This window comes from Physeter macrocephalus, chromosome 21, assembly GCF_002837175.3.
Source record: "Physeter macrocephalus isolate SW-GA chromosome 21, ASM283717v5, whole genome shotgun sequence".
Classification (NCBI taxonomy): domain Eukaryota; kingdom Metazoa; phylum Chordata; class Mammalia; order Artiodactyla; family Physeteridae; genus Physeter; species Physeter macrocephalus.
In genome coordinates this window covers 48,981,671-48,998,522 of record NC_041234.1, presented here as the reverse complement: position 1 = coordinate 48,998,522, position 16,852 = coordinate 48,981,671, and the positions used below count along the sequence as shown (strand labels likewise).

The window sequence follows — 16,852 nt, the reverse complement described above, 5'->3', positions numbered from 1 at the left end:
TTTACCACTTACCTCAGTCAATGTCTGGTAACAGACGTTCACAATCTCCTGAGCAGTCTTGGTATACTGACTTTCAGGCCCTAAAAATGAAAAGAGAATGCCATTACCTTTGCAGACTTCAGTTCCAGAAATTTACATTCTGTCACCAGCGGTAGTGTCCCATTATCCTAGATCCAAAGAATCATGCTTCAGCTTTAACTTGGACTCTTGCTCTACTTTTGGAGGTGGAAAATTTCAAACACATACAAAAACAGAGACACTAATAAAATGAACTCCCATGTACCCATTACTCAGTGTCAATGATTTTCAATACATGGTCAATCCTGTTTCATTTACACCAACTTTGACACTTCCCAAATTATTCTGAAGCAAATTCCAGCATTTCATTTCATCCATAAATTGTTCAGTATGTGTCTTTAAGGACTCTTTAAAAAAATAACTATGTATGATACTATAATGGTATACGTATCACTAAACATGTCAAAACCCATAGAATGTACAATACCCAGAGTGAACCCTAATGTAAACTATGGACTTTGGGTGATAATGATGTGTCAATGTAGGTTCATTGATTGTAACAAATGTACCACCTTAGTGGGGGACGTTGATAACAGGGGAGGCTGGGCATGTGTAGGGGAACAGGGTATATGGGAACTCTCTGTACCTTCTGCTCAATTTTGCTCTAAACTGCTCTAAAAAATAAAGTCTATTTATTAAAAAAAACACAACTGTATTACACCTAAAATAGTTAATAATTCTTTAATATTATTAAACAGCCAGTCAACATTCAAATTTCCCCAACTGTTTTACAAATGTTCTTTTACATTTGATTTTTTGGAATCATAATCCAAATAAGGTCCACATACTGCCTTTGCCTGATGTGTCTCTTTAAGATACGTTAATCTATTAGGTGATTCTTAACCAAACTACACAGCTCCCCATACAGTTTTTGTCACAAGTTGCAAACTGGTGGCTTGCAGGTCAATCCAGTTTTATTTGGCTCACAAAAAAAAGCAGTTCAGGTGGTGATCGTTTCAAAATGTGCAGAAATGTCAAATCATTGTATTGTACACCTGGAACTAACATACTGTTGTAGGTCAATTATACTTCAATTAAAAAAATCACTTCAGTTTGTGAAAATGGATTGAGCTGTGCACTCATAATATATACACTTTTCTGTATGTAAACTATACCTCAATAAAAAGTTAAAAAAAAATCTTAGCTGGCAACATTCAACAATCAAGAGATTTCATATAAAAAACCCAAATGTCTGGCTTCCCTTAAAAAAGTAAAAGACGTGGCAACACAGGGTTAGCATTCTCATAATGCATCGATGGGCTGGATCTGAGTAGCAGCTGTCCCTTTTAGATAAGGCATGTGTTTCCCAGGTTACCTTGGTCTCTACCAGGTCTGCTTAACTCATTTACGCCTGGACCCTGAAGGCATCTGAGTTTTTATTCCCTACCCTTAAGTGCTTTAAAATATACTTTAACATACTGTTCATTCACCTACTCATTCATAAAACATTTTCGAGTATCTTCTAGGCGCCAGGCACTAGACACAGAAAGGAGTAAGATATACACCATATCCTCAAGAAGTTATGGTCTAGCACAGTGAGATATAAACAAATGGGGCAATACAATGCAGTGAAAAAATCTATACAGGGCTCAGTAGAGGCATAGAGGAGGAAGTTGCCAATTCTGGGATGTAAGAAGGAAAGCAGAATTAGGAAAGGCTTCACAGAGGAGGTGATGCTTGAATTAAATCTACTATTTATCAGGATGTAAAGCATAAAAAATATACCACATGTGAAGTTTTCGTGCCGTAACTACTCTGATTATTGCAAGCTATTATACAAATAAGTCTCCTTCATTAAAATCTCTCACAAGCATAGGTCATGTTTATTTCCTTGTTTATTTATTTATGTATTTATGGCTGCTTTGGGTCTTCGTTGCTGCACGTGGGCTTTTTCTAGTTGCGGTGAGCGGGGGGCTGCTCTCTTCATTGCGGTGCGCAGGCTTCTCATTGCCGTGGCTTCTCTTGTTGTGGAGCACGAGCTCCAGGCGCGCGGGCTTCAGTAATTGTGGCACTTGGGCTCAGTAGTTGTGGCTTGTGGGCTCTAGAGCGCAGGCCCAGTAGTTGTGGTGCACAGGCTTAGTTTCTCCGCGGCATGTGGGATCTTTCCGGACCAGGGCACGAACCCGTGTCCCCTGCATTGGCAGGTGGATTCTTAACCACTGAGCCACCAGGGAGGTCCCAGGTCATCTATTCTTTATAAAAGATAAGTAAAGTTGTGTCCTCACACAAGCTGACTGTGCCAAACACAAACCAGAAAGAAAACACAGTCAACCAAAAGATATTCAGGACATGTATAAAGACAGCCAGAGCTGGCTCACAGTCAAGAATAGTTTGAGTGATAAGAAGATCGAAACTGAAGTTTCTGAGTTCTAATCTTCTAGGGCCACCAGTAGGTTGGTCCTCAAAGTACTGATGGAGACAGACTGCAAAAGTTACCAGACAAGCTTTCATGTTGATAGAAATGCATGATGTTACAGAAAACAGGCTGCATACAGGTTAGAGCCCTCCTTCACCAAGCCAGTACAACATCAGCTTAATGCAGTATCCTGGCTCTTACACCTACCTACCTGACTCATTGCTCAAATTCCAGCCTATAGATTAAGAATTCAATTCTTCAGTTTTGAAACCTAAACATAAACCAACCCTTTCAATATCTCAATGCTCTCATAATACAAGGAAAAATTAGTTTTATACATTTGCAAAGTTTTCTCTTACTTTAAACCATTTAAAAGATGTGACCTCTTTGTCGCCCATTTTCTTTGCAACACACAACTCTAAAGAAATACCCACGGGCTTCCCTGGTGGCGCAGTGGTTAAGAATCCGCCTGCCAATTCACGGGACACAGGTTTGAGCCCTGGTCTGGGAAGATCCCACATGCCGCGGAGCATCTAAGCCCGTGCACCACAACTACTGAGCCTGAGCTCTAGAGCCTGCAAGCCACAACTACTGAAGCCCGTGCGCCTAGAGCCTGTGCTCCGTAACAAGAGAAACCACCGCAATGAGAAGCCCATGCACCACAACGAAGAGTAGCCCCCGCTCGCTGCAACTAGAGGGAGCCCGTGTGCAGCAATGAAGACCCAATGCAGCCAAATATAAATAAATAAAATAAATAAATTTATATTAAAAAAACCCTAAAAAAATACCCACTAATAAAGCCCCCAGAATATTAAAAAATACACTTACTTATATAGCTGAGATACTTCTCTGTGTGTTTTGATTACTAGCTGTGTCTGTTCTCAGTTTTTGACAGTCCACGCTCTCAAGAGCTACAAGGGTTTCAGCTATTTAACTTTATTACTCTACTATATGCAAAGTGGCACTGAAGTATAATATTTTGGATGAAAGATGGTGGTGGAGTTGGCAAACCAGTTAACACCACCAAAAAAGGATAAAAATACACAGATGTTTTCTTAACCCTACCTATACCAGAAATTCTTTGTTTGTTCAATTTATTTATTTATGGCTGCACTGGGTCTTCGTTGTTGGGTCTTTGTTGCTGCACACGGGCAGTGAGTGGGGGCTACTCTTTGTTGTGGTGCGTGGGCTTCTCATTGCAGCGGCTTCTCGTTGCGGAGCACGGGCTCTAGGCGCGCAGGCTTCAGTAGTTGTGGCACGCGGGCTCAGTAGTTGTGGCTCGCGAGCTCTAGAGCACAGGCTCAGTAGTTGTGGCACACGGGCTTAGCTGCTCCACGGCATGTGGGGTCTTCCTGGACCAGGGCTTGAACCCATGTCCCCTGCATTTGCAGGCAGATTCTCAACCACTATGCCAACAGGAAAGTCCCTATACCAGAAATTCTTGAATGGAGCGGTAATGAGAGAGATCCATGAACCTCCTGAAACTGTAAACAGAATTCTGTATATAATACATATTTTTCTGAGTAGAAGATCCATAGTTTTCCATCAGATTCTCAAAGGGGTCCATAACCATCTCCATAATGCTAAAAATATTGCTCTATATTCAGCAGCAATCAGGTGCTTATTAAAAGTAGGATGATCAGGGATTCCCTGGAGGCGCAATGGTTGAGAATCCGCCTGCCAATGCAGGGGACACGGGTTCAAGCCCTGGTCCAGGAAGACCCCACATGCCGCGGAGCAGCTAAGCCCGTGCGCCACAACTACTGAGCCTGTGCTCTAGAGCTTGTGAGCCACAACTACTGAGCTCGCGTGCCACAACTACTGAAGCCTGCACGCCTAGCGCCTGTGCTCCGCAATGAGAAGCCACCACAGTGAGAAGCCCGCGCACCACAATGAAGAGTAGCTCCCGCTCACCTCAACTAGAGAAAGCCTGTGCACAGCAATGAAGACTCAATGCAGCCAAAAATAAATAAATAAATAAATAAACAAATAAAAGTAGGATGAGCAGCTTTAAGTTTCACAGCTTAGGAAGAAGAGAGTCATCCAGTGAAAAGACATACACAGACAACAGGGCCTCTGCGGGAATAATAAAGATACTGTGGCTATTGTGGGGGGAAAAAGAGGAGGCAGAAACTGAATTCCAATTTCCCAGTCCCTACAGGATTACTATACAGAAAATCCGAATTTATGAAGAGTAATTTCCAGGATGACATGAAAATGAATGTGAAAGATAAAACTGTCTATGAATTATCACTGTGCCCTACAGGAGAACAAGTGACCTATTTGCAAAAAGAAACGTTTTTCTGAATATATTTTGTTTTTCTTCTCTCTCCTTATTTAGTAAATCATGGCAAAGCAACTGCAAATATCAAATAAATATATGTATATTTATACTTTGCCTCATTCATAAGGATTGGCAGAATCACATGTAATTCAAATCAAATGTCCTTAAATAGTGATAATTCCAATGACAGCTTTGGAAAGTTGATATTCCACCAAAATCAAAGAAAATTCCTTTTGTCATTTCTAAGTTAATTTCCCTCTTTAGTAATGTCAGGAGAAGAGAAGAAAGTTACAAGCTTTGTGGTTCTAGTTAGAGAGGGAAAACAAGTATTACTGCTAACTAAAAGGTTTCAGAGAAAAATACCAGTTGAGTTGGTGAGCAGTCCTGTGCAACCAAGAAAAGGGGGTTTATGATCACTCCTAAGCTCCTATTTCCTTTGAGAACATTTCCACAAATACTAAAAATAACCTTCCTCCTAAGAAGATGAGCACTGAGCCAAAACAAGCATAAATTATTATCCTGACAGTGAACGGTGTGGGGGATATGCATGTGTTGCAATGTGAATCATTAAAATTAAAAAATAAAATCTCAGTGGCAGTAGAAAGCTTTAAAAAAAATCAGTGCCAGATTTAAAAAGAAAAAAGGAAAAATCTGCACAGCTAATTCCTAAAGAAACTAGAATTACTAAATCCAATTATGCATAGTCCACAGATCCCAAAAAAGATGAGCCTGGGCTCTCCCAATTCTTAGATATTTATCTCAAACTAGGTCCAGAAAAGGTAAAAAGAGAAGTGAATCTAACCTTTCAGACTGTAGCTAGGCTCTTTACATTAGGTATGACGCAGATCAAATGCAAATTAAGATGTTTAGTTTCCAAGATAAGAGGTTTGAGCTCTCAAACCATTGTAACAGAACTTTACTCAGAATCTGGACTAGAAACTCAAGAAGCTAGAAAATCCAGAGGGGAACTGGGGTAATAAATCTCACTGGGCATGGGTAGGATTTACATTCAGGACCTACCTCATTAAAAGTCCCCAAAAACGTTAAAATACTTTTTTCCCCCAAATGGACCATTCCATTTAGCAACTTAAAAAATACACATATAGCCTTAGCTAAACACACTCATCTCATATTTCTACAACAATTAGAAAAATAACAATATAGACAATTCAAAACACCTTTTCTTGTAGAATAAAATTTGTAACAGCCTAACTCTTCATTTTTAAGTACTTACTGTAAGCCAGGTATAGTGCTAGGCTCTGATGATACAAAGATACAAAAATAAAAAACAGAACAAAACAAACAAAAAACAAGAGATAAGTCCTTGTCCTTGACGCCCTTTCACGGCTTCATGGAAGATAAATATACACAAACTCATAATTTCAATAACATACCAAGGACTAAGGGATCATAGAGAAAGTAGCAACTGTGTCAGAGAATGAGGCAGTGTTAAAGAACACTTCTTTGAAACTGTTTTCATCAAGTCAACAGTGATATACTAACTGCCAAATCCACTCAACGTTTTTCAGACTCAACCCTAGAAGTGCTATGTTACATATGCAATTAACGTTCACTTCTTTTCCTTGAAATTCTCTAAGCCCGAGCTTCTACAGCACCACTCTTCACTTTTTCTTGGTACTGCACCTCTTTCTTTGGCCGTTAGTTCATTCAACAGATATTTACTGAGTGCTTACTATGTGCCAAGCATTATCCTACACACTGGGGATATGAGACAGACATGGTTCCTGCCTCCACGGAGCTTACAGCAATCACTTATTAGATTTAGGCCATTTTTCTTTCTGTGCCCATTTTTCTTTCTATACTCTTCACCTAAACTCTACATGATGCCAACTGTAATAGCTTAAACATGAGGAAGTTAACATTGATTTATATCCTTCATGGTAATAAGCTTTTGTTTTGTTTCTCCTGGCACCACAGAAAATACACTGCCTTGACAATACATTACAGAAACTCCCAGGCTGACAGAAAGCCTATTTTTCTATATCTCCTTTTTCTTTTAATAAATAATAATTTTTATTTTCCCAAATGCTGTTTTTGGAAATGTGGGCTTTGTTGTAGCCTTAACACTTTCTGGTACATATTTATTTTCTAACATATTATAATATCTCACTCACCATAAGTACAGGACTTTCAGTGAGATGATGCCTTGTAACAGATTGCTATATCACTATTTACTAGCTCAATACAGTACATAAGAGAAGAGGGCTAGTAACTTATGTCTATTCCCTATCAAACTTAAGCAGATAATGAATTCTTGAACAACAAACAAGTATTCTCACAGAAATGAAATGTCAAAAGACAATTATCACTGGGCAATCTCCCTCTACTTCAGCCACAGTATTTATTTATATATACATACACACACACACATTTTATTGAGGTACAGTTGACATATATTAGTTTCAGATGTACAACATAGTAATTCAAAATTTTTATCGATTACACTCCATTTAATTATAAAATATTGGCTGTATTCCCTGTGCCATACAACATATCATTGTACACTTTTTATACATAGTAGCAGCCACAGTATTTTTTTTTAATTGAAGTACAGTTGATTTACAATGTTGTGATAGTTTCAGGTGTATAGCAAAGTGATTCCATTATACATCTATATATATCTATTCTTTTCAGATTCTTTTTCATTATAGATTATTACAAGATATTGAATATAGTTCCCTGTACTATATAGTAGGTCCTTGTTGATTATCTATTTTATATACAGTAGTGTGTATCTGTTAATCCCAAACTCCTAATTTATCCCTCCCCCCACCTTCCCCTTTTGGTAATTTTAAATTTGTTTTCTATGTCTGTGAGTCTATTTCTGTTTTGTAAATAAGTTCTTTTGTATCATTTTTTTAGATTCCACATATAAGTGATATCATACGATATTTGTCTTTCTCTATATGACTTACTACATTTAGTATGATAATCTCCAGGTCCATCCCATGTTGCTACAAATGGCATTACTTCATTCTTTTTTATGGCTGAGTAATATTCAATTGTGTGTATGTATGTGTGTATATATATATTACATCTTCTTTAGCCATTCATCTGTTGATGGACATTGCTTCCATGTCTTGGCTATTGTAAATAATGCTGCTATAAACATTGGGGTGCATGTATCTTTTTTTTTCCTCGCCATGCCATGCAGCATATGGGATCTTAGTTCCCCGACAAGGGATTGAACTCGTGCTCCCTGCAGTGGAAGCATGGAGTCTTAACCACTGGACCACCAGGGAAGTCCCCTTGCATGTATCTTTTTGAGTTAAGAGTTTTCATCTTTTCCAGATAAATGCCCAGGAGTGGAACTGCTGGATCATATGTTAACTCTATTTTTAGATTTTTTTTAAGGAACCTCCATACTGTTCTCCATAGCAAGCAGCCACGGTATTTTTAAAAGCAAAGTAGAAATCCAATTTAGATTTTTTTTTCCAGAAACATTCAAAATGATATTCAGTTCACTCTTTTGCCTGTTTGAGTCACATATGAACAGATTTTACTTAAACAAGATCACATACTTAGATGAATGAAAAATTGTCCATAATATAATGTCAACTGAAAAAAAGAAAATTATAGAACAGAATATATGCTTTCATTTGTCAAAAAAAGAAAAAGTATATGGTGTGTACAGAAAAAGGCCCAGAATGCTTCACACCAAAACTAACACTACTCTGGAGAATGGGATGGGTAAAGGGGAAGGACAGGGAGATTTTTCCTTTTCACTATATACAATTCTATATGGTTTGATTTTTTTTTAATGCACATGTAACTTTTTTATGATGGAAAACTTTAGTTTAAGTTATATACTTGAATTTTACAGAAATAATTTGGCAAAGATTTTAAAACACTGATAATCTCCAGTGTTGGACAGGCTGTAGGGAAACAGGCATTCTCCTTCACTGTTATTTTTATTATAAACAGGTACAGCCCTTTTGGAACACAATTTTAGAACATCTATCAAAATTTCCTACAAAAATATTCCTACAAATGTGCAAGGATATCAATTATGATATATATATATATATATTTATGCTATGGAATACATTAAAAAGAATGATAGAGATCTCTATGTACTAACAATAAGACAGGATCAGTAAAGATGTCAATTCTCCCCAAACTGATCTATAGGTTTAACTTAATTCCTATCAAAATCCCAGCAAGACTCTTTTGTAGATACAGACAAGATTCTTCTAAAATTTACGTGGAAAGGCAAAAGAATAAGAAAACAATTTAGAAAAAGAATAAAGTGAAAGGAATCACTCTACCTGATGATAAGACTTACTACAGAGCTACAGTAATCATGGCAATGTGCACAGGGACAGATACATAGGTCAGCGGAACAAAGTAAACCCAGAAACAGACCCACACATTTAACTGATTTTTTACAAAGGTGCTCACAGCAACTCACTGGAGTAAGAACAGTCTTCTCAACAAACAATAATGGAACAATTGGACATCCACAGGCAAAAAGAAAATGAACCTCAACCTAAATCTCATGCCATATATAAAAATAAATTCAAAATGGATCATGGGGCTTCCCTGGTGGCACAGTGGTTAAGAATCTGCCTGCCAATGCAGGGGACAGGGATTCAAGCCCTGGTCGGGAAGTTTCCACATGCCGTGGAGCAACTAAGCCCGTGTACCACAACTACTGAGCCTGCGCTCTAGAGCCCGTGAGCCACAACTACTGAGCCCATGTGCCACAACTACTGAAGCCCGTGTGCCTAGAGCCTGTGCTCTGCAACAAGAGAAGCCACCGCAATGGGAAGCCCACGCACCGCAACAAAGCGTAGCCCCTGCTCGCCACAACTAGAAAAAGCCAGTGTGCAGCAATGAAGACCCAACACAGCCAAAAATAAATAAATAATTTTTTAAAAAAATGGATCATGGATTTAAATGTACAACAATAAGAGAAAACCTTTGTGACCTTGGGTTAAGCAAAGACTTCTCAGAGACATACCAGAAGCACAGTCCAAAAAGAAAAAAACTGATAAATTGGATTTCATCAAAATTAAACATTTATGCTCTTCCAAAGTTACTGTCAAAAGACTGAAAAGAAAAGACACAGGCTAGAAAAAAATTTTTGTAAATCATATATCTAGGGACTTTCCTGGTGGTACAGTGGTTAAGAATTCGCCTGCCAATGCAGGGGACACGGGTTCCAGCCCTGGTCCAGGAAGACCCCACATGCCGCGAAGCAACTAAGTCCATGCGCCACAAGTACTAAGCCTGTGCTCTAGAGCTCGTGAGCCACAACTACTGAGCCTGCGTGCCACAACTACTGAAGCCCGTGAGCCTAGAGCCTGTGCTCCACCAACAAGAGAAGCCACTGCAATGAGAAGCCCGCGCACCGTAACGAAAGAGTAGCCCCCGCTCGCCACAACTAGAGAAAGCCCATGAGAAGCAACGCAGACCCAACGCAGCCAAAAAAAAAATCATATATCTAATAAAGGACATACCTAGAATATATAAAGATCCCTCAAAACTCATTAATCATAAGAAAACAATGCAATTAAAACCAGGGCAAAGAAATGAACAGACACTTCACCAAAGAAAATATATGAATGGCAAATAATCACATGAAAAGATGTTTAACGTCAACAGCCATTAGGGGAATGAAAAGTAAAAACACAATGAGATAGATGGATGGATACAATTTTTAAAAATAATGGTAATACTAAATACTGCAGAGAAATGATGATTCATGATTGTTGGTGGGAATGCAAAATGGTATGGGCACTCTGGAAGAGTACAGCAGTTTCTCACAAAACCACACATACATCTACCATCATATTCTTAAGCATTTATCCCAGAGAAATGAAAATTTATATTCACACAAAATCCTGTACACTAATGTTCACAGCAGCTTTATTCATAATAGCAAAATACTGGAAAACTGAATGTCTTTCAATAACTGAATGGTTGAACAAACTCTAGTGAGATGAACACTACTCAACAATTTAAAAAATGAACTACTGACACATAAAATAATTTTGATGGATCTCAAGAGAATTATATTTAGTGAAAAAAATCAATCTCAAAAATATTATATTATTCTTTATATAACATGCTCAAGTTTCAAAACTATAGAGATGGAGAAGAGCAAAGAGGTTGCCAGGGAACAAGGAGAACAGTGGGTGCACATGGAGGGACATGGATGCAAAGGGGTAGCGTCAGGGAGTTCTTCTGTGATGACAGACCAGTTCTAAACCTTGATGGTGGTGGTGGTGGTGCGATGGCATACAACTGCATAAAACTATACACATGCACAAATGAATATAGATTTTTTTAAAGGTGCAAACTGAATAAGGTCTGTAATCTAGTTAATGGTAATGCATCAATATCAATTTCCTGATTTTGATACTGAACCACAGCTATGTAAGATGTCACCATTGGAGGAAGGTAGGTGAAGGGTATATAGGACTCTACACTATTTTTGTAATTTCTTGAGTCTAAAATTATTTCAAAATGGAAGCTTAAAAAAGAGGATCAGGATATATTCATGAGCAAAGAGAGCAAATTACAGAATAATTATCTATAAAAATGACAATTTTTGTAAAAAAAAAAAACCCAAAAATTAAAAACTATTTATGTGTAATTACTTAATATGTTTTGTATAAGTACAGAAAAAAGTATAGGTGGCTATACACCAAACTGTTACCTCTAGGGAATAAAACTATGGGAGATAGGAGCGGGAGGGCAGGAACAAGCTTTTTTTTTTTTTTTTTTTTTCAGAAGGATGGATTTACCACTTGCAGCAAGTAAGGAGAACACTGGGGATCTTTCCCAAAGCAGTGTCTCCGGAAGAAGCTTTAATATTTAATTCTATCTATTTCTGTATTGTTTGACTTTTTTGTAAGTATGAGTTATTAAAGAGGTCTATCTGACAGGAATGTGAATGATAGGTTAGAAAGAGATAAGTCTAAAGGCTGGGACACTGGCCAGGTAACTACTTATTGTAATAATCTAGGCAAAATATAATGAGGGTTTTAGTGATATGCTGGAAGTTGGGGATTTATTCAAGGGAAAGAATCAAAAATAACTCTGAGGTTTCCAGATGTAGCTGCTCAGTGACGCTAGTACCCCATTCAACCCAGATTGAAAACAGTAAAGGAGTGAGTCAAGTAAAGGACAGAGGGAGAAAACTGCAATAGAGAAAGGTTGGAAGAACACTCAGTTTGAAGCATGTTTCAAGTTCCACTGGGACATCCAACAGGAAATGTTCAGCAGGTGGTTGGGATATATATAGATCTTTCCCCAGAATAGAGTTGAGAGTCATCAGGGAAGAGGTAGTAATTAAAGTTGTAGGAACAGGCAGAAGAACATTCAGTAAAGGAGACGGAAAAGGAATGGTCAAAGAGGTAGGAGGAAAGTAAGAGCTGAAAGTTGTTATGAAGCCAATCATACTACAGTTTCAAGGAAGAAATGGTCAGTAATGTCAAATACTGGGGTGAGGTCAAGATAAGGACTTGAAAAGTGCCCACTATACCAGGCAATTATGTAATACTGTTCACTTGGTATGCCGGGCAGGGTAGAACCAGATTAAAGCTAAGTGAGGCATGAATGGCAGGTAAAGAATAGGAGAGAGACGTTACATATTCGTTTAAAAAAAAAAGAAAAGAAAAGAAAAAAGAAAGAAATCCTCATCCATGCTACAACATGGATGGTTGAACCTTGGAAACATTATGCAAAGTGAAATACAAGCCAGACACAAAAGGACAAATATTCTATGTACTGTATTATTCCATTCATATGAGGTACCTAGAAGAGGCAAATTCACAGACAGAAAGTAGAACAGAGGTTACCAAGAACTGGGGGAATGGGAGAATGTGGTTACTGTTTAATGGGTACTGAGTTTCTGTCTGGGATGATGAAAAGGTTCTGGAAATGGATAGTGGTGATGGTTGCACAACACTGTGAGTGTACTTAATGCCACTGAATTGTAAACTTAAAAATGGTTAAAAAAGGTAAATTTTTATGTTGTGTAGATTTTACCATTTTTACGATCAAAAGAGATTTTATTCTCTTCAATGATGTGAGAGACTTAACCTGTATGTAGGAATACTTATACCTTGGCCCCAGTCTAAGGAGAGTCACTGACAGAAAAAAAGAAAGAACCTTAATATTTATTAATGGCTAAACTTACAGAGTAGTCTCAAGGACAGACTTAGAAACTAGCATACAGAAATACTTTAAGCATTATATTAACCTACGAACAATACTATTCTTCAAACTGACTGAAACCTTTAGATTTAATAAATCACTTTGACGGCGGGGAGCACATGTACAACAGTAGCAAAACTTTTAAATTAACTAGGAATAGGGACTTCCCTGGTGGCGCAGTGGTTAAGAATCCGCCTGCCAAAGCAGGGGAAAGGGGTTAAATCCCTGGTCTGGGAAGATCCCACATGCCGTGGAGCAACTAAGACCATGCGCCACGACTACTGAGCCCACGCACCGCAACTACTGAAGCCCATGCACCTAGAGCCCGTGCTCTGCAACGAGAGAAGCCACTGCAATGAGAAGTCCGTGCACCGCAATGAAGAGTAGCCCCTGCTCGCTGCAACTAGAGAAAGTCCACGTGCAGCAACGAAGACCCAACGCAGCCAAAATTAAAATTAATTAATTAATTAACTAGGGAAAAACTCAACAAGAAAAAAGTAGATGCTCAATAGCAACAAAAACTATAAAACATATAGAAATAAACAAAAGATGCCTAGAAATTATACAAAAAACCTAGAAGTCTTTGTTGCGGGAGGTAAAAGAAAATGTGAAGAAACATGAGCTCCTAGATGAAGAAACGTATTATTATAAAGATATACACTCTCTTCAAATTAATCCACAAATTAAAATGTCAATATTATCTACCTACCTACCTATCTATCTATTTATGGACAAGATAGAATCTAACAAAAATGATCCTAGAGTGTATTTAGGATACTTGGGTGAAGAGTGTCTAGCAGAGGAATTTAAAATCATAAAGTCTGAATGATGATCACAGTGATACTATCTGGTGGTTAACAGTGCAGATTGGATAAACAAACACATAAAACAAAATAGAAAGCTCCCAAATAGGTTCAAGAATATATATACGAATTTAGTATATGATAAAGGTGGTATTTTGTACTAATGTAGAAAAGGATAAACTATTCCATAAATACAACTTGGACACTTTGGCTAATCCTTTGGAAGAGAAAGTAAGTTAGATATTTACCTTATACCTTAGATTCTATTTTTAAAAATCAATAAACATTCAAACGTTTAAAATGTTCTATGTAGGGCTTCCCTGGTGGCGCAGTGGTTGAGAGTCCGCCTGCCGATGCAGGGGACACGGGTTCGTGCTCCGGTCCGCGAAGATCCCACGTTCCGCGGAGCGGCTGGGCCCGTGAGCCATGGCCGCTGAGCCTGCGCGTCCGGAGCCTGTGCTCCGCAAAGGGAGAAGCCACAACAGTGAGAGGCCCGCGTACCGAAAAAAAAAAAAAAAAAAAAAAGTTCTATGTATTAGAAAAAAATAGTTGGATATCTTGGGGGTATGGAAGGTAGGTCTCTTTTTTTTTTGTGGTATGCGGGCCTCCCTCTATTGTGGCCTCTCCCGTTGCGGAGCACAGGCTCCTGACGCGCAGGCCCAGCGGCCATGGCTCACGGGCCCAGCCGCTCCGCGGCACGTGGGATCCTCCCAGACCAGGGGGCGAACCCGGTTCCCCTGCATCGGCAGGTGGACGCGCAACCACTGCGCCACCAGGGAAGCCCCCTGGAAGGTCTCTTAAACCATTATACCAAGCACAAATTATAAAGGCAAAGACTGATAAATATAACTATATAAAAATGAAGTTTCTATATGTCAGAAAATACCATAAACCTAAAAGACCTCTGGGCATGATAGAGTAACCGCTATTAGACTAGTCTTCCCACTGTAACCAGAAAACTGGAAAAAACATATGAAACAACTGTTTCCAACCAGGAAGTATAGGACTGTGATTCTTGAGAGAAAGGAAATAAAGGAAGTGAGCCCTACAATTGTCCTTGGCTTTCTGCCGAACCCAAGAAAAGCACAGCAGTCTCGCTAAGCCATAGAGCCAGACAGTGGAGTCTGAGGAGGCTAAAACAGCTGTAAACTGCAGGACAGATCTGGAGAGAAGAGAACTCCACAGAAAAATAACCTAAGATCTCCAGAAAGGCTCTCTTGAGTCTTCAGCTGAATACTAAGCTGCACATGTACCTGACGAAACTCCGGAAAGAGTCCTATAAGCAGAACAACTATTAGAGCTCACACAGGGTTGGGAATTACTCAAACAAAAGTGTAGGAAAAAACTACCCTAGAGATTTTTTGGGTAAATTTATTTTTTATCTAATCTAGATTGTAGGGTCCCACTGAGCATTCTAAAACGTCAGGAGCTCAGATTTTATGATATATCATCTACTTATTGTAGGTAAGATGGCTTCTTCTTGGAGTTGACCTTTTGGTTTGAAGAACACCGGAGGAGGAACTTGCTAGGAAATTCTTTGGGAAAAGGGATTTCGTCATGAATAGCTCGGCATCATCTATTGGTACAGACTATGCAGTTTACCTTAAATTTAAATCAAACGTTAAGTATTAAGGCCTCTGCCAACTACTTAAGACTTTGTGGCTTTGTTAAGACCAGTAAAAAATGTGGGCTGTGTTTTTCAGACAGGATTTCTTTATCTGTATGACTCTCTCACTGACATGGAATGTTGTGTGTCTTTTAAGACTATTGCAAATAGTTCCAATCCCAAGTTTTGGGTTTCCTTGATTATTAATGTTCCTTCAAATATAATTTGAACATGAAGAGAGGCTCTGAGGTTGATTCAGTACCTATGTGGTATCTGGAAGGTCTAAAGGCCTACTCCAATATCAGTGTGCAGTCCATCACCACCACCTCAAGTACAAGACTGTGTCCTCCAATGTGTACTGCATACTTCCAGATGCAGTTTCATCTGGAGTATTACTTATCTTCCACTTGTTGCCCGATGATAACCTTAGTGTTAAGCATTCTAGCTATGTACAATATAGCTCATGTGTCATATACATGATAATATGGGATAAGTCAATGAAGGTATGTAAAATGCTATGGAAATACGCCACTATGCAGTGTGATATTATGTGTGAAGGATCTGAATGGAAAGAGTCAAAATAATGTTAACTAGAGATACCATTCTACTAATTTTGGTTAGTAAAATGTTTTGAAATAAAAATTTTAAAGCAGGGAATAGATTCCACATGGACTTTGTTACTGTTAATTAGAAACAGAGGCAGGTTCGTATCTGGCCAAACCAACACAGTTTTAAACAAAAGTATTATTTTGTGTATAGTACCTGATGGTAGGAAACATCTCATATGTGCCTTCAACTCCATGATGGGTGTCCTTTTAGTATAAAAAATGTGACATTTCTTATCTCATGACACCACTTACCCTTACAGCCCTATTCAGGGTTTCTTACACTCTCACCCACTGGTTAAGGATGGGGGGAATAGAGCCTTCCAGGCTGTCCACTGCTGCTACCAAATTATTATTTACTTCCCCTTGGGGAAAAGAAAAAAAATCCCTCCTACTTTGAGGCTTTTTCTCTACTATGCCAGAGGTTGAAAACCAGCTGCCTTGGAGCCACATTTGGCCTGCAGATAGATGTTTTTATTTGGCTTGCACAGTTAAAAAAATTTTTTTAACTATTCGCAAATATGTAAAAATTGGGAAATGTCATACACACACAAATCCAGATTTTCAGCTTCTCCTGAAAAATTAAGATACCTAGTGACACTGTATTCTCATCTCCTTAGGAAAACAATCAGATGTAGTAAAGTACAAGCCTCTTTAGATGGAATATGTACTCTTCCAGTTTACCACAATCCACACCTGGCCCACCTCACTCATTTACATTACTTGCCTGGCCCCTATAGGCCACTTGAGTCTGAGATCTTTGCTCTTCACCTTTACTCACCATCATTAACCTACTCACATTCACCAAGGACTTGCACACCTGGCACAATCTTCTTGGCTCCAAATCCCTCCCCATCATGGTGGGTTACTCTAACGTTCACATGTACCACCCATCCAAAATCCTTGCAAATCTTCATGCCAATGGTTCGCACC

The 16,852-nt window shown here is 38.7% G+C and overlaps 1 protein-coding gene across 3 annotated transcripts in view; it reads right to left on the bottom strand.

The window, feature by feature from the left end:
- Positions 1 to 16,852, bottom strand: part of TAF1 (TATA-box binding protein associated factor 1) — an 87,502-nt gene that overhangs the window by 12,464 nt on the left and 58,186 nt on the right. For all 3 annotated transcript variants that reach the window (XM_055081571.1, XM_028482947.2, XM_028482948.2), the window contains exon 33: positions 13 to 80. In XM_055081571.1, coding sequence (XP_054937546.1) covers positions 13 to 80 — 68 coding nt within the window. The remainder of the gene's footprint in view (positions 1 to 12; positions 81 to 16,852) is intronic.